General features: G+C 35.5%; 1 protein-coding gene across 2 annotated transcripts in view; it reads left to right on the forward strand.

Moving 5' to 3' along the window:
• The window catches only part of LOC5579860 (homeobox protein Hox-A1), a 107,573-nt gene that overhangs the window by 34,624 nt on the left and 53,269 nt on the right, over nucleotides 1-19,680 (forward strand). Inside the window, exon 1 of one of the 2 annotated variants that reach the window (XM_021839875.1) lies at nucleotides 7,678-7,903. The exons of the other annotated variant lie outside the window; for it this stretch is intronic. Coding sequence (XP_021695567.1) covers nucleotides 7,762-7,903 — 142 coding nt within the window. The 5' untranslated portion in view covers nucleotides 7,678-7,761. Of the gene's footprint in view, nucleotides 1-7,677; nucleotides 7,904-19,680 lie in introns of those variants that run through there. 2 annotated transcript variants of the gene reach the window in all.

Here is a 19,680-nt window from a genome sequence, read left to right on the forward strand (position 1 = left end):
GACGAGACTCCTAGAATTTTTTGTACATTTTTTTGGAGAAATCCTCAGTAATCCCAATAAATTATTAATGAGCACAGGAGGATACTTTATACTTACAATAGCAATTTATATGATATAAGTACGGACCTAAGATAAGATAAGTAGCTTCCGGGAGAAATTATTAAAAGAATTCCTAATGCATTCTCAGGCGGAATTCTTCAAGAGATTTTTCAAGTAATTCGATAGAAATTCTTCGAGAAATTTTGTGTTGAGATCAGAAAGTCCGGGAATGATTTTCTGTGGGAATCACAGGACGAACTCAGTGAAAACTGGTGGAGAAGTTTTTGGAGGAAGCACTGAAACGTACGAAAGTAATTCATGAAGCGATTCCCGTAGGAAATCTCAGAGGAATTTCTTCAAAGCTACCTGAACAGTTTGTGGATGATCCACAAAAAAAACCATACCTTGTGAGATTTTTGACTGGATTACAAAAAACAAAAAAAGATAGTTACTATTCACTCTTGCGAGAGTGCTCTTATTTGGAGCTGCACCAATCAGAAGTTGGACAGCTCTGCTTTCCTACTGGAGCTCTGGGTTAGAGCTCCAATATATGTTATGAAGTTAAATCGAGATCTACGAGTTTGTATGACGGATTTCACGCCAACTCGACAAAGGGATTGGCAGCACCCCTTCAGAATTCAATGAAACTTTCTGGGTGTGAAGACTATGTGAAACTAAGATACTTTGCATACTTTGTTTTTTCAAAATCGATCTAGACTAACATTTGGAAAGGGTCAAAGTTTTTTTTTTACTTTTTTTATAAACCCGTATAACTCGAAAACGTTAAGACCTACAAAAAAGTGTTGTATTAGGGACTGTCGTGAAATTTCCGGACGATTTAGTAAAAAATATTTGAAAAATAAAAAACACATTTTCTACACTGAAAAAAAAAAATATTCAAAACTTCAAAGTCGATTTAAAAAAAAACGGCCACTTCAGATTTTGATCATCCTTAATCAAAAAGTTTCGTAATTAAATTTACTAAAAATCGTCCATACATTGCAAATTGGACATATTTTAGAGAAAAAAGTTTTTCTAACATCGAAATTTTCAAGTCCCAAAGATTTTTTTTACTTTTTTTCATAAATCCGTATAACTCGAAAACGGCAAGACCTACAAAAAAGTGTTGTATGGGGGACTGTCGTGAAATTTCCTGACGTTTTAGAAAAAAAATTTAAAAAAATAAAAACACATTATCTACACTGATAAAAAAATAAAATATTCAAACTGAAATGGCCGTTTTTTTTAATCGACTTTAAAGATTAAAAAAAACGGCCATTTCAGACTTTGATCATCCTTAAGCAAAAAGTTACGAAATTAAATTTACTAAAAGTCGTCCATACATTGCAAATTGGGCATATTTTAGGGAAAAAAGTTTTTCTAACATCGAATTTTTTAAGTCTCAAAGTTTTTTTTTTACTTTTTTTTATAAACCCGTATAACTCAAAAGCGGTTAGACCTACAAAAAAGTGTTGTATGGGGGCCTGTCGTGAAATTTCCTGAAGTTTTAGAAAAAAATATTGAAAAAATAAAAACACATTTTCTACACTGAAAAAAAAAAATATTCAAAACTTTAAAGTCGATTAAAAAAAAACGGCCACTTCTGATTGTGACCATCCTTAAGCAAAAAGTTTCGTAATTAAATTTACTAAAAGTCGTCCATACATTGCAAATTGGGCATATTTTAGAGAAAAAAGTTTTTCTAACATCGAATTTTTTAAGTCCAAAATGAACTCTTTATTTAATTTTTATTTCGCTTCAAATCGTCTAGTATGATCATATTTTCAAGTGATAAATGAGTTTTAATCACAAAATGGATTATATTTGTTTTATTGGGAGTAGTTAAAAGAAATAAAACGGAATTATACAGTTTTTTTTATATTAAATTCAATTTATCTCGCACCATACTGCTTATGAGAAAATCAACTCCTTCTAACAATCCGATGGGTTTTTTTTTATGGTAAGAAAGATATCACAATAATATTTAATTTCTTATTTGGTCAAAGCCAATCTTAACAGGTGTCTGGAAAGGGTCAATATTATGCTTATGAAAAAAGTCGTGGTTTGTTTTTATTTTTATTATTGCTATATATCCTAAAACGTAGTATCTGCACATGAATATTTACATTATTTTTGGGCTTTACTGAATAAATTGAATATTTTTGGTTCATCCTCTGAATTGGTATACCGTTTGGCTGCAATTTGTGTATCACAAGTAGGCATAAAACAATGATATTTTTGGGTACCAGGGACAGTTTTAACCTTATCAAACAATTCCACCAATTCCTCTGACATTTTAACATATTGTTCATTAGATATATAACAGAAATTTAATTTGGTGATACATGTATCAGTTTGTTTCACTGCCCAGTCGAATAGTTCTCGCGGAGTTGCGATTGTGTTTCCATAGTATTTTGCAAGACTTGCTCTTTTTGCCATTCGCTTGAGAGTGCCACCAATAGCGTCACAGGGGCCTTTGCCGTGCGATGTGGCAAAAAAGTGCCACTCTGCTTCCAATCCATGTATTTTCTTGAAATTACATAAGCTGGCAATTTTTTTTTTTCTATTTTTATAATGAGCTGCAGCTCCATCTGACTTAAAAATAACTTTTGATTTGTTTAACAAAATTTATCAATTTTGAAATAAATAGCTGAACTGCTACTGTGTCATGGGTCTGAAATTATAATAAAACTAACATTTTCCAATTTATTATCTTTTTTATGATAAATTTAGAATTGGGAATTATTCCAGTGATATCCTTAAGCAGCGTTATAATTTTCAGAAAAGTCACTAATTACCAGTATTTAACCTTGTTTTAAGGAGTCTTTTTTGTTTCGTGAAAAAGAAGACTGTTATTTGCAAATAAAATCATGAGTTATGAGCTTATCAACTTTTTTTAGGTAGATAACAATACATACAAACATATTCATTATTTCTTATTCATCTGGCGTTTAACGCAGGTACGTTTAGTAAGTTATTTTTCACAAAACTTTTTCTTGAAGTGAATTTAATGGGATATGGATAAGGTTGTAACTTTTCAATGTTTGCAATACTGTTGTGATACCTTTAGAACTATAGAAATCCGTCGGATTGTTAGACGGAGTTGATTTCCTCATAGGCAGAGGCGAAGTCCATTGATTGCCTTCATTTAAAAAACATAATCACTGTATAATTCCGTTTTTTAACTATTCTCAATAAAAAATACAATCTATTTTCTGATTCAAACTCATTTATCACTTGAAAACACGATCATATTTGACGGTTTGGAACAAAATCTTTGATAAAAAAAAATCAGTTTTGGACTTAAAAATTCGAAGTAAGAAAAACTTTTTTCCCTAAAATTTGCCCAATTTGCAATGTATGGACGACTTTTAGTAAATTTATTTACGAAACTTTTTGCTTAAGGATAATCAAAATCTGAAATAGCAGTTTTTTTTTAAATCGACTTTAAAGTTTTGAATATTTTTTTTTAGTGTAGAAAATGTGTTTTTATTTTTTCAATATTTTTTTCTCAAACTTCAGGAAATTTCACGACAGTCCCCCATACAACACTTTTTTGTAGGTCTTTCCATTTTCGAGTTATACGAGTTTATAAAAAAAGTAAAAAAAAAACTTTGGGACTTAAAAAAATCGATGTTAGAAAAACTTTTTTCTCTAAAATATGCCCAATTTGTGATGTATGGGCGACTTTTAGTAAATTTAATTACGAAACTTTTTGCTTAAGGATGATCAAAATCTGAAGTGGCCGTTTTTTTTTAAATCGACTTTAAAGTTTTGAATAATTTTTTTTTTCAGTGTAGAAAATGTGTTTTTATTATTTTAATATTTTTCTCTAAAAACTCAAGAAGTTTCACGACAGTCCCCCATACAACACTTTTTTGTAGGTCTTACCGTTTTTGAGTTATACGGGTTTATAAAAAAAAGTAAAAAAAAACTTTGACCCTTTCCAAATGTTAGTCTAGATCGATTTTGAAAAACCAAAGTATGCAAAGTATCTTAGTTTCACATACTTTTGACATCCAGAAAGTTTCATAGAATTCTGAAGGGGTGCTGCCAATCACGTGTCGAGTTGGCGTGAAATCCGTCTATTAAAATGTTACATACTTATAAACATAATCTGAGATTATCACTTTTAAATGCGTTGTGCCACATTTTTGCAGGAAAATCCAATAATGGTATATATTGATTTGTTACTTTGTTTATGGAATTTTTGAACAACTCTGTGTTGTGATAATATTCTCTTTCGAATTGGTGAAAATAAGTCAAAATTGTCAAAAGTTTAACATGACTAATTGTGCATAGAGCGGCATGGTATCAGGTATCAGAACTTCGGCTCGGGTGGCACGTTCCCCTCGAAAGTGGGAGATTTGTGCCTCGTCATATCAATTAGCCTTTTTCATCATTTACCCGTTGAGAAAGGAAAAGGGAAGGATTGAAAGGAAGGGAAAGGGGGTGGATGAATGAAACAGGTTACGAAATACTATCCAAAGTAACTATGTCAGTCATTATAATTATCTAAAATCCAATTTGATAACAGAGTTTTCGTCAATACACATTACAACCGTACGCATTCCATTTTCCGGAGGCAACAATTTCGAAATTTTCCAAAATTTTGTGTCAAAATTTACGTTTAGACGAGTTATCATGCTTATAATTCTTTCGTTTCCACTTTTATCCAGTCTAGGAAAATGTGGAATCGAAAAAATTATGCGCCGTAACTGCGGGATAGGGGCATATGGCTTGACAACGAAGTCTTTTATAGTACCATTAGTTTTGATATCATCCAAGGTAGTTTTCAACCATGATAAACTACTGGAATCGCATGCACAGAACCAGCCGATACCGTGCGTATGAACCGAGTTGTAAAATGTTGGAAGAAATTCTCCAGTCAAACGTTCAAAGATCTTGCCACAGAGGTTATGGAAGTAAATCTCATCTATATCTCATCTATTCCGAAGCGATACTAGTTGGCGTTTATCATCACCATTGGTGGGGGAATTAGCTGGCCGCTTGTTTCCTCCAACTCTCAGAGCCAAGCCGGCGACATTTATCACGGCTTGTTGAACAATAGAGTCATCCTCAGGTGATGCGAGCAACGTGTGTTCGAGGATCATTTCGTCGTTCTATTGTAGAAATCCAAATAATTGGTATTAAGTTTTTGAGTTTAATTATTGTGTTTTATCACTTACCATATTATTCGATATATTTTTATTTTCCATTTGGTTCATTTAAAAACTGCACAAATGCACTACTAACCGGCTTTTTATAGAATAAAATAATGAAGGAAAGGATACCAATCTGAACGACGACTGAAATTATACAAAACGACCGAATGGCAAAAAGTATTGGCAACTTGTGTAACAATATCGATTGTTACACACTAGTGTATGTCTGTGTTAATAAAGATACAAAAGTAATAAAAAAATGCACATGTATTGAAGCTAATCGCCAGCCAAGAGATGGTATTCATATTGATTCCACATAGGAGTGATCATTGGGTGCATATACGTTTGTATGATATGAATTAACATAGCAAAAATAAAATAAAATAAAACAAATAAATAGTTATATCACGTCGTTCCCGATCCACATCACTCATGTTATTCACTTCGCGAGTGATGTACATCTAAAACAACGTGATATTAAAATTTATCTATTTTATTTTATTTTATTTTTTTTTGCTGTGTAGGTATCTAATGAACGGTTTTGCGGCCGACCAACCGTGTGAGTCATAAAGGATTGATATCTAGGCCCTACTGTCAAACTTGGGTACCTTTTGTACTACCGAGCAGTGCTGGGAATGGTAATAGTAGTAGGCTTGAGTTTTTGCGAAAATCACGTGGCTCTCCTAATACAGTAGTTCAAAATTGTGAATCTCATCAAGTAGCCTATGTTGGGTACATGAATTATCTAAATGAGGAGTGTCATTGAAGGCTGCAAATGCGGGAAATGCAACGGAAAATAGAACCTTTTTCTACAGTAGTTTTGGTTGCCCTTAGCAACGGGTGTTTTTCTATTTTCAAGGCATTTTGGCTACAGCAGCGATACGCGTGAGTTTCACTGGCTCCGGTGACTGTGATTCGCTACGCTGGCTTACTGTAGTGTGAATCTCAGAACTTTTCCCAACTCTGATCTAGGGAAATGACTATAGATAATCATAAAGATCGGCCATAAACTGCCTAAAATGAGTTGGAGAAGTCGAATTCACACTATGTGCTCTGAAGAGTTCAATTCCAATGAAATTGCATTACGTGTCTAAAGTGGTATTCAATGTATACACATCACTTCAACTCTGACCCAGTATGTGGTTTTCTCAGTGTTGATTTTTGTTTGGATTGAATAGCTATTTCGTATGTATTCAAATACTTTGATTTGCAGATGCAACTGTATTAAACAAATAAAACCCTAATACGGTTTTCTCACACTGTTATGTATATATGTATTACAAACAAATATAATGACGATATTTATCTGTACAAAGCTGTTTCTGGAAAGCAGCCATCACAACTCGGGAGATTCACATTACGTACGGAAATTAAATTGCAACAATTTCACTACATATCGAATACTTGTATAATAATTATAGGCCATAACTTTTAAGGTACCATAAGGAAGACAGTTATGATAATATTCTCTTTCGAATTGGTGATAATAAGTCAAAATTGTCAAAAGTTTAACATGAGTAATTGTGCATAGAGCGGCATGGCACACACGAGTTGTTGAAGAACAGTTTCTTGCTTTAGAATTAAGTGAATGATGGTTGATGGTTCTTCTAAAATGCCCTTAATGACAAGAAAAACGAAACCTTACCTGTTGAGCTTGCCAGATGATATACTATGCAGTTGCATTTAATTATCCCATCCACAATGCACTCTCTTGCTCATTTATCGAACACGATGCTCATTTGTTTCCATTAAATGAGGTGTTAATTGTTTGTATTTGTACACCACACAGCAAGGTTCCAATAACGACCACCGCCTCCACCAGCTTGGTTCATCCTACATTATAATTGCGAACGATGCCTTGGTGCATTCAATTGTCGACGGTGGCAGTAGTGGCAACGATGATATCGAATGCACCCAGCGCAGTTGTCAATGATCAGGAGGAAACAGATTACTTCACCACCCACGACACCCTTTGGGCACCACCGTGTCGTCGCTACCTACAGTATTGAACAATATTTCTGCAGCTTTTTGGGTTTCCATATATGATGGTCAGCTCTAGTAGGTTACACTTCAGATATATATGGACCGATTTGAATGAATTTAATAAAGTTCCTCAAACATTACTAAAATTTTTGACGTACTGTGGCAATTTTATTCAAATCGACCATAAACAACTGAGATCAAGCCTACAATAGCTGACCATTTTGTATGGAAAAACGAAAAAGTTTCAAATGTATAATCAAACACTGTATGGTCGAAGGGTTGCATTGATGAAGTCGAGTGCATTTATCGGTGGGTTAAATCGGATCACAATAATAATAATTCAACATGGTACAACAATTGACCGGGTTGGACATCATCGCTGCCACCATCGCAACGTCGTAATCGTCGGCGGCAAGAAGCGAGAATCCGAACAGTGATACGATTATCTCGATAACTCGGTGCGAGTAGCCAGTATCTAGTGAGTAGTGCTGCTTCTGACAACGACGATGAAGAACGGCGAATACAGTTTCCGCTTGTATCTATACGGGGCTAAACAGGCGCCAGTGGCTAAGCGATGAAGACCGCATATTATAATTGCAAGTCACGGATGGATGTGATGTGCTTTCACGCTGGCCTAGTGCGGATGATGTGGATGCTTGTATACGGAATAGGCTTTCAATTCAGTAGCAAGCTGGATGTAGCGGAACTAGTGATTAGTATGTAGGACAGTGCACAGGTGGGGTCCGGGGTATGTACGAAAACACGAGGATGATGTGTGTTTCAGTGTCGGTTACCACAAAAGCATATCCGGTGACTAGATGGTGGCTTGTACGGAGCCTGTCCGGAAGCTTAGTCGATTATTCGGAAGCTGTTCTGCCTGCGGATGTTCTTGTTTTAAAGTTGAACCTGTTGTGGTTAGTTTTAATAGGGCATCTCCATTACCAAAGCACTTTTAAATTTTGACATAGGACATGATAGTAGATGGAGTACCGTATACCTTTTAATTCCGCTCCTAAATGCTTATCTTTGACAGATACGCGTATTTCGACTACCACTTGAGTGGATACGAGTAACTGACACTGAAGAAGACTGCAAGTGGTAGTCGAAATACGCGTATCTGTCAAAGATAAGCATTTAGGAGCGGAATTAAAAGGTATTCGGTACTCCATCTACTTTTAAGTTTCTCTATCGAGATTCTGCTCAGAGGATTCGAACATTAATTAAAGAGATAGGACATGATATTTTTGTTTATTCAAAAGAAGTTATTTGGTGCAGAAAAACACCCAAAATTTGAAGATTTGAATAATTCTTTCATTACAGTTTTCACCCGGAACTCTGACGTGTTCATCATAGGAAAAAATGCAGGAAAGTCTCCGTAATAGTTGAAAAATGAGAGCAAACTAATCTACCGTTCTGTGTGGGAGATTTCATGGCGTTTTTAAACGGCCTCTCTAGATGGAAAGACGAAGTTTGCCGGGATCACTGAAAGAATTTTGTTGAAGAATGTTACCTCAAAAAATAGTTTGATTCCTAATCTATTCCAAAATAAGTACGCCTATCCTTTTTTTCTAGAATGATGCTTAACTCAATGACAAGCAACTTGTCCAAAAATATCATGCGTCTTAAAATCAACGAGAACTGAGAAAATTCTATTTTCCCGCTAATTGTTCAATGAGAAAATGAGAAAGATTTGTCTATCCATAAAGCATTATGCGATTCCTGAAACTGTTTGACATACCTTTTTGCAATTCCGTTGTAAATCAATCAACTTTTCATTGAGAAGTTGATCAACATAACGGCCTACTTTTCCTACCGAAAGAAACAGTGCTGAAAAGTGCTACTTTTCAGCACTCTTTTCGGTGCTGAAAAGTAGCACTTTTCAGTACTGTTTTAGTAAGCGTCAACCTAATGACCCAGTCTCTTCATGCCATGCTTATTCTGCGCTGCGTGTGAGTCGAGATGAGTCGTTCTCATCTCGGGTGATGTTAATCAAATTGAAGCGAGTCGACAGCTCACCGACTCGTCTCGCCATGCCGCACAGAATAAACACAATTGTATCTGATTCTTGGGGTCACCGGTCGTAAAATCGACGTGAGGTAAGAATAGTCGGTATCGTATAGCCAGGTGAAAATTCTCGATTCGAGTGAAGTGACTGTCCATTTGGTTTACACGGCGAGTCACTTCACTAGAGTCTAAGCCCGTTGTGCGATCTGGTTCCGACATAGGTTGGCGATTTTGATGTGGAATCGGATCGTCCTGCTTTTGTAGTCAGCTACTGTCCTCGATGTCTTACCTGTGCATTCATTCAATGGGAAATATAGCTCTGCATGATACCGATGGGAGTGAGAAAATTTGTGACATTCATGGGTACTACTGTATCACAGCCTACGTGATTGAAAAATACTGAATTGAAACTACGCATGGCTGTATGCCCATGTGGGTTCTCTTGAAATGTTTGTTTTTGCTTAGAGTTCATCCAGTTCAATAGCATTTTTCAAAATAGCAAAAAATGTTGTATGCAACTCGTTGCAAAACTCGATTTTTTCAGCACTCGTTGTATTTATCCAACTCGGCGAGCCTCGTTGGATAAACGTACAACTCGTGCTGAAAAAATCATCATTTTGCAACTTGTTGCATAAATAACTATTACGATGCTCATCAGGCATCACCATAATATATGTGAATTAATGAATAATGTAGAACAGCTTTCACGCACTGGTCAACCGTAATTGCCATTGGTAAAAGCACTCACACACAGATTTTGCATCTCGGAAAACCCCACTCTGCTGCAGAGCAGATGCGAAAAATATTCTCCAATGAATATTTATAACCACCTCTCAACCGGGGCTTCGTTCGGAAAACATAAACTCAACCAAATCCTACGTGTAACAACCCGCTTGAAGCCAAAACAACAAAATTGCATATTTAACAGTGCCAACCGCGCACATTCACAAACACATTTCGTGGCTTCCCAAACCTCACAAGCTTCCTGTTGATGGAGAACTGCCCTCCAAAAATTGAAATTATTCCGCGGTTCGATGGGTTTTGCTCTGAGTGCGAGGCGGAAAATATATTACATCCCGAAAAAAAGGAAGCAAAACTAAGAGGAAACCTATTTTCCATGTAACAATGCATCAAAAACTCTCGACCGAAACAATTTTCTATAAACAAAAACATGCAAATTGTGTCATTTTTGTCCTCATAAACCGGAGACAAAACATAGTGGAATGGAGAGGAGCAGTAGTTTTTAGGCGGCGTTATCACATAAATTGGTTCGAACTTTTTTGGCGGGTGATGGGTGTAGTTGCAATATTTTCCACCATTAGAAAGGACATGTTTTTGCTGCTGCGTCAGAAAGGGAACGTGGGTGAAATTATTTCGAGTTTTTCGCGTCAAAAGTGCGGTTGTAACATGGGAACAAGGGCTTTTAATACACATTTTTGTATGTATCGTTTGTAGGCGGTGGGAGGAGTATGGTCAAAATTTAATGGATGCTCGCGAAACTGTTTGTGATGTGAATAATAAATTTTGGGAGAAACTTTCCCAGGGCGCCGCACTTGCATGGCAGGCAAAAAAACATGGTTGCAAAAGTGTTGCAGACAAGAGAGGAAATCATGAGCGCTTACGAACGGGAGTGGGTATAATTATGAGTCCATAATGCGCTTTTGTGCAGACATTATTTAACAGGCGTAGTATCGTGTTCATTGAATTAATTGATTATTAATTGTGTTGTGAAGCGTGTTGAAAATTTGGTACATGTACCGTCGTTGAGGGTGAGAATGGGTCAAAAATGGGTATGTACGATTTATTTATTGAATAACTTTCGCAAGTTAACTCCAATAAACTTCAAATTTGGTGTGTATTTACTTTGATGGTACATTAACAACTGTTAAAAAAAAAAAAGAAAAATATTCATTTACTGTGGTGCTACAAGTGAATGAAAAATGACTCAATCTCATCCCATAGAGGGGGTTACATTGGGTAACTATAATTAAAATAACTTGTTTTTGAGAAGATGATTGCAAAACCGTTCACAGCTGAAAAATATTTATGAAATGCGATGCAAACAAGATGAAAAGACATCTTAAATGTTTCACAAGTATGATAAACTCACTTAAAAACGATAATCACAAAAAAAATAATAGCTATGAGAAAAAAATATGTAAACCCAGCACGATTAAAGTCAAGTTTATTCAAATTTTCTTGTTTTTTTTTCCTTCAAATTGTCTTCAAAGTCTCATCCCCATTGTCATAAAGCCTATTCGGTTTCCCCAAAGGTTTACAGAAACAGTGATTATTTTAACCCAGTGCTTCCCAAACTTTTTCAACTTTCGCCCCTTTGAGACCAATAGTTATCTGAAATCGCCCCCCTGATATGTGAATTCAATATTCAATTTTAAAATATTTTCTTCTTCTAAGATACATGTTTCGTACATCTAAAACTTGCTGTGTTTTAAATGTTATCTGTGATGATAAGTCATCCGACCTTGTGAAAATCTCAAATACCGACCATTCTGAAAATTCACATGATACTAAAAACATGGATGCATGATACAAATATTTTGTGTTTGACAATTATTAAGTGTCATAATTTTAAAATTATCATTATTAGAGATATATCGATCTGAGGCAAAATATTCCTGGAATTAATTATGTTTGGAATTGATTAACCTTTAGATGTGTGTCTTCCAAAGGTTATGCGTAATTATTTCCACATTATCCAGTGTTAGCCTCTTCGCCCCCTTTCTGAATTTTTCGCCCCCTTGAGCTGGAAAATTCGCCCACTTTGGGAATCACTGTTTTAAACCTTCGCAATTAGTTGAATTTCGGTGCGACATTCCACGATCAATAGATTTTAGGCAGATGTTGACGTCATAATCCCGGTATTTCAGCGTTCCAACTCATTTGTATTTCAGTAAGATGTTTATATAATATTAAAACACTAATATATAATTGAATTTAAAAAATAGTACCGTCGTTGGGGGTGACAATGGGTCAAAAAGGGACGTGTACGAGTTATTTATTGAATAACTATTGCAATTTAACTCCAATAAACTTCAAATTTGGTGTGTATGTACTTTGATGGTACTTTAACAACTGTTCAAAACATTAAAGAAAAATATTTATTCACAGCGGCACCACAAGTGAATAAAAAATGACCCAATCTCACCCCATAGAGGGGGTGACATTGGATCACTGTAATTGAAATAACTTGTTTTTGATAATATGGTTGCAAAACCATTCATAGCTGAAGGATATTGATGAAATACGATGCAAACAAGATAAAAAGATATCTAAGATGTTTCACAAGTATGATAAACCCACTTAAAAGAACGATTATACCAAAAAATTAAAGAGCTATGAGAAAAAATATGTAAACAAAACATTCATCGTCAAGTTTACATAAATTTTCTATTTTTTTCCCTCGAATTGTCTTCAAAGTCTCATCCCCATTGCCATGAAGCCTATTGAGTTTCCCCAAAGGTGTACTGAAACAGTGATTATTTTAATTCTTCGCAAATAGTTAAATTTCGGAGCGACATTCCACGATCAATACATTTCAGGCAGATGTTGATGTCATAATCACGATATTTTAGTGTTCCAACTCATTTGTACTTCCAGGAGATGTTTCTATAATATGAAAACACTGATAAATAATTAAATAAAAAAAAACAATCCATTTGATAAAATTTTACGATGTTGCTGCGCACGAAACACAGTTGCTGGATTGAGAAATTGTCAAAATGCGTTGCATTGTTATTCAATGTACGGAATCCTCAAGCAGACTAGTTTGATGTTTCAGAGATGCTGTATTTAGAAAGAATAAACACATCCTTATGAAAAAGAGAACTACCGGCACCGTAAAATGTCATAAAAGTGGACTTGCAATTTCATTTACAGTCGTTCTTGTTTGACCCAATTTTGATGTTTTAGACACCGTACCGAAAAAAATGAAATTTTTGTTGAAAAATCAAATACATTCCGGAAAATACGTGTGAAGTGTAATGAAAAGACTTTAAACCTTCTACTAATATAACGGTAGAGGTTAAAGTACATGCGTGATACTTTGCATAGAAGAAATTTAATGTTGTAAATTTTATCTAATTTCAACATACAAGTGTATTGATATAGTAAACAAAAACTACTATTTCTAAAAATGTATATTGTGATGAATTATGTGTAATAATATGTTCCCTAACATATGAATTATTAATTTTGGTAATATCACCGTTATTAGCTGAAATATTTCATAAATCATATTTTTCCGTTTTGACCCAATCTCACCCCCCAGACCCATTGTCACCCCCATCGACGGTAATTTGATAAAATAGAATAGTACGATGTTGTTTCGCACGAAAAACCGTTGCTGGTTTGAGAAGTTGTCAAAATGCGTTGCACGGAATCCTCAACTAGATTTGTTTGATGTTTCAGCGATGCTGTATTTAGAAAGAATAAACACATCTTACTGAGGAAAGAATACACATGGCACCGTAAAACGACAAAAAAGTAAACTTGTGATTTCATTCATCATCGTTCTTCCTTGACCCAATCTCAATCCCATTTTTAATATTTTAGACACCGTACCGAGAAGAATGAAAGTTTTGTGTAAAAGTCAAATAGATTCCGAAAAATATGCATGAAGTGTATTGAAAAGACTATTAACCTTCTACTAATATAACAATACAGATTAAAGTGCATGCGTTATACTTTGCACAGGAGAGTTGTAAATTTAGTCTTGTTTCAACACACAAGTTTACAAAAAATACAAAAATACAAAAAAATCTGTCTCTTAAAATGCATATTGTGATCAATTGTGTGTAATAATATGTTCCCAAACATATGAATTATAAATTTTAGTAATATCAGCGTAATGAGCTGAAATATTTCATATATCATATTTTTTCGTTTTGACCCATTGTAACCCCCATCGACGGTACTTTAAGGTGAAACAACTGTCGAATACAGCTCCATGGTCACAAATCTTATGATTGAACCTGCTAACAACAATACAATTTGTTGAGCTATGTGAAGTATCAGAAGGTTTAAAATAGAAGAGCAGTATTGGGTAGTTAGCTGGAAGCTCTCATCTGCACAGGGGTTGTAAATGGAAAGGAATCTTTCCTGATTGTATAAATCACTTGAACTCGCGACATTGGCTAATTTACGAGCAAGAACAAATTTGTAGTAGGATATTTATAGTACATATCGAATGATAAACAGAGGTAACTCATGACAAGCGATAGAATGCAGCCATCTGGTGAGTCCGTTCCTAACGTACTGAATCTGTTTTAGTGGTGTGTAGTGTTACGTCGTTGTGATCAGGTTTGCGCTTATCGGATGTTTTCGTGTAGGCTTGCATGGCCGGCAAATTTTACGGAGCTAACGGTGCTTTAGGTTCTTTTTGTCGTCTATTCGAAGTGCGGTATATGCATTTGTTCGATTTATTCGTGCCAACCGGTTGTTTTCCGTGAAATTGTTTTTCTTTTATTGCGTCTCTTTTTTAGTTTGCGCATTTTGGTCGATTGGTTGGATCGCAAATGACAGTTCGTTGTAATTTAACTATTATGTTTTTGTTTATTTTAGTTAACCTTTTCTAGCTCTTCTTTTATCCTTTTTTGCTTTGTTTGTTTTTTGTTCTTGTTAGTAAAAATCTGCCTTTGATTAACGAATCAAGCAGAGCAGAGAATCACTACCGTTGAACATGAAATCGACTAGTTTTTCGCGAAATAATGTTCATCTTGCTGAAAATAAATCATTGTTTTTCTTTTGAATATCGGTGTATGAAAAAGAAATCATAAACAATTAAACAACAAATGATCTGAGTCCATCGCTAGCTATTCAAGTGAATTCTGACCTACTACCCCTCCCAATATCCAACTTCGTAGCAATTATGAGGGTGTCGCTAAGTCGGTGACCTCATTAAGTAAGTGCTACATCAACATTTCCTCTCCCTTTCCCAAGTAACGGTAGAGATGGAATTGGCCCGGAACAGCGGTATTCATGATTTTGTTATTTTTTTAAGAATTGGATCAAGGTTCACTTCATAACCTTGCTCCTGAAGGCAAACTAGATGTGATTTCAATTAAAAAAAAAAACATTTGTATCTGTAATGTTTACGCTAAACTGAATAGAAGAAATTTTGAATAATATATTTAGATATAAACCCATAAAATGCGTTGACGACCTTTTTGCACTCTTCTGCTCATATCTTTTGACTCAATTGATCAATTCTCAAAACTTTAATAGTATTGTGTAGGGGATTAGTTGCACCTTCAAATGGCCAAACCAGATACACGGCCGGCAATGTAGTGTACCTATTCCACCAGCGATTCTTGATAAAATTTCAATATATTTCGAATGTATTAATGTGAAAGTATATGAATATAGTATGTATCAAGTCTTGTGAGCTCATGTGGAACATTTTTGAATCCCAGTAATTACTTGGCCACTCGACATATTTAGAAAGCGTTGGATTATTCTAACAATACATGTTATTTTTTATTTTGCCAATCAAGCCTTCATGCCAAACACGGTTGAATGCTTTTTGTATGTGTTTTTAAAGCATCTTCTTTTTCTTCTTGGCATTGCGTCCTCACTGGGACAGAGCCTGTTTCTCAGCTTAGTGTTCAATGAACATTCCTCAGTTTTTAACTGAGAGCATTCTTTGCCAAAGTTGCCATTTTCGCATTCGTGTATCGTGTGGCAAGAACGACGACACTCTATGCCCAGGGAAGTCAAGAAAATTTCCATAACAAAAAGATCCTGGACCGACGGGAATCAAACCCAGACACCTTCAGCATGGCTTTGCTTTGTAGCCGCGGACTGTAACCATTCGGCTAAGGAAGGCCCCTATAGCATGGTTCTCTTCAAAATGAAATAGGCGCGTAAAAAATCTAGCTATTTTGTAAGGAAATAGTGATTGATTAATCTTATTTGTTTATTATCGACACACCAGTGTGTCCGATTTAATTGAGGCTAACAATACAATCCATTTCGATTGATAGCTTATTCTACCGACAAATTCTATTATTATTTATCCAACCTAATTTTACTAAGAATTCAATTCAATTTAACTTCTTACATTTTCTTGATCGGGGCATCCAACCCGAATCAGGGGATTCACATGACTCTTTCTCTGTTTTGCACTGAGGAAAGCGGGCGTAAGCTTGTCATAAGATTTGCTTGATTTGATTACGACACAAGATAAATATTTGAAATCCATAAGACCATAGTATGGCAGATGTTGTTTCCATAATACTCCTCGACGGAATTTCGTGAGAAAATCTTATGAACCAACATTAACACGATAAGAAATCTATAGATAGTCTCATGAATTACGTTCTAATCCTTTCTTGGTTCCATAAGACTGTCTTGTGTAACTTGAGCTTTCGATTATAAATTTCAATAAAAAGAGTGGTATAAATCCGCGTTGAAAATTAGGTTAACCAACTTGTGAAAATCAAATTGTCCTCCATTTTGTCACACTGCAATTAGATTTAAGCTCTTTACTGTAAGCATAAGCATCGAGGTGCGATACGACAAAGTGGATGGAAATTCGATTTTCTTGAGTTGGCTAACCTATTTTAATGCGAAGCAGTATTTATATCATAGTCAGGGATGGGAAATGTACTGTATTAAACATTTACCACCTCGACATTCACATTTTTCTACACGAACATCAAAATCCAAAGCAATCCATGACCGTTCAAAACAAAAAAATGTCACGGCTCCTGAAAACTGTAATCTTCTTCTTCCCAACGTTTTTTCAAACCCGAATGCGAAATGACTCGAGCACAGTGGTAACACGATTTTTCCGGTTTTCAGGGTTTTGCATTTTTGCTCGATAAAGGCAGCATGAAATTGAACTTGTTTATATGTATCGTAACGAAATGATTGTGCTCTTGCTATTAGCGCTAATAGATTGCAATTAGTTGAAAACACAAGCGAAATATTAGCGATTGAATTATTTAACATTTTTTTCAATCATTCACCTCGAGATGGCTGCCCAAAAACGATCATAGTGGAGAGACAAAAACAGTCAAGCAGTGTGTGAACTGTTGGCAGCGCAACACCTGATGATATTGATGCTGCTGCTGCTTTGTGTTTTGGTTGACTGGCAGAATCGATGAACTGTGGTGAATAGTGGTCACAGTTCCCAAGCCTGATCATAGTAGCGCTTCAAATCGTGCAGGTTCACGTTAGGGGCAGTTCATGAATTACGAATCAATCAATGGGGGCTTATGATTTCTTAAGCGTCACATAAATTGTTTTCAATTTTCATACAAAAATCTTATTGTTCGGATCCAATTCCGCAATCTGATCGAAAAAAAAAGTGTTAGTTACAGCGGAAATGATGATAAATATGAAATATTTACCCTTTGATGCATTAGAAACGAAGTCAGCCAGCGAGATGTTAGCAAAAACGTCAATTTTGGAAAACATATTGAAGTTCTGATACTGAAATGCCTTTACCGAAAAAAATTGCTTCACGTCGTTTTTCACAATGAAGATCAACGGGGTTCATAAACGTTCTTATGACATTGACAATTGAAGTCATCAATCTTGTCGTATGAAATACACAAGTGTCTTATGAACCAACAAAAAATAATAAGAAATGCGTTCAGTAGTGTGATCTTATGAAAATCATGCGAGATTTTTACCTCAGTGTAGTTCCTTGACCCTTATTGTACGCTCGTTCTACATCGTTTTCATCGCTTGACGTTCTGGTTGACAGTCGCCGCTTTGTTGTGGTTTGCAAATTGTCATCCACCGCATTATCGTCGTCGTTGTTGTCGTCGCACGGTGTACATGCGTCCTCATCGTCATCTACATCACCATCGTCCATTTACCACTCGAAGAAATATACGACCCCCAAAAGTGACTTATATATGCACTTAAATTACTATAATTGCTTTCCCTCATATATCAGAGTCTTCGAGAAAATGATTCATTTTGACTGTTTACATAATTTTGTGGAACAATGTTGCTACCGAAAACCTCACATTTTCAAAATATTCCAGAAAAACCGTTTTTTTTTTGGGGGGATCGTTCATAAAACACCTCCATATTTTGGAAATATGACTAGATACAGATTAAATGTATTTGGCAAAGTTGTTTGTATTTAAATTATATACAATTTTGCCAATGACACCATATTTAAAGATCGTCATTCCAGAGAGCTTAAAGTTACGGCGCCGCCCTTATATGCGCTATATTTTAAGAAAATTTTCGTTCGAAGGCACATTGCCTGAAATATAACGTTAAAGAGAACTACTGAATTAAATTCACGATTTCGGCCTTTCGAAATAATGTGGGTTGGTTATCGATTGTGATGTAAGTCGGCACCGGCTTCTCCAGTCGCATACGCATCAATCTCACTCCGGCGTTCTTAAAAAATACTGTCGCAGATAGGGCGTCTGTCTCAGTGATAGAGGCAATAGTAACGAGATTCGTCCCGTAACGCGGGTAGATCACCTTTTCGAGGTGCGTTACGGGGTAAGATCTACCAAATTGTACTCTTGCTGTATCTGTTCTTGTGAATACTTATAAGTTACGGTCGGAAGAGTATAAGAGAGTAACAAGCCACTAAGACTCACCTATTTGTCCTAGATGATGAGGAGGTCGAAGTGGAAAAATGGCTCAATCAGCATCTGAGGTTGGTTCCAACGCATGAGACAATTTCTTTCCAAGTTCAAGAGTTTATCTTTCGATATCTAGGAGGGAACCGATTCCGAATCAGTGGAGTAGCAGACCTCTTTACTTCTAAAATAAGCTTTTTGTTTCAAGGAATCTAAATGTCTCATGCGATGAAACCTGTTCACAGTTCCAAAAAACGACTTTGAACCTTATAAGTAGAAGCAATAATTTGATATGCTAGAGTACCGATGCATGGTCAAAATCAGTATCATTCAACCAGCTTAGTGGCCGAAGCTGATTAAGGGGCGCGCTTTTGAGAGTTTAATGGTGACAAACTGTTTTCTCCGAAAGGTATGAATAGCGGTATCTTTTTCTAAAGAGGCTCTATGCAAAATGGTAAAGAATGATATTTGTATGAAAAACGACTACTTCATTATTTCTCAATAGTAATGGTGTAGAACGACATGCACTAAACAAAGGACACGGGTATACCACAAAAGATCAAAGAAAACTGGTCGCAGTGGTTCATCCCGAACAGAAACAGAAAACGGGTTGAGCAACAAAAAATCGCCAGAAAATAACGGAAGCTAGTTTTTCATTTCTGAATACGCCATTCAAAAGCTGTTCTATTCTATTTCACGTAAAAAATAATCTTAGAACGATAAAATCACTGAATAATTCAAAAAAGCATTTCCTCCATTAATGGAGCATGTTCTAGTAATAGTTGTATTTGCTAACTGTTGTTCCTATAATAGTGGTTTATATTGATTTTACATTGAAACTCACTATTATAGAAACGCCCCAAGGTGCAAAGGTGCAAAAAAGTTAAGGTTTTTAATTGTTTTCTACTATTTTC

The sequence above is a fragment of the Aedes aegypti genome, chromosome 2, assembly GCF_002204515.2.
Source record: "Aedes aegypti strain LVP_AGWG chromosome 2, AaegL5.0 Primary Assembly, whole genome shotgun sequence".
In the NCBI taxonomy this organism is placed as follows: Eukaryota; Metazoa; Arthropoda; class Insecta; order Diptera; family Culicidae; genus Aedes; species Aedes aegypti.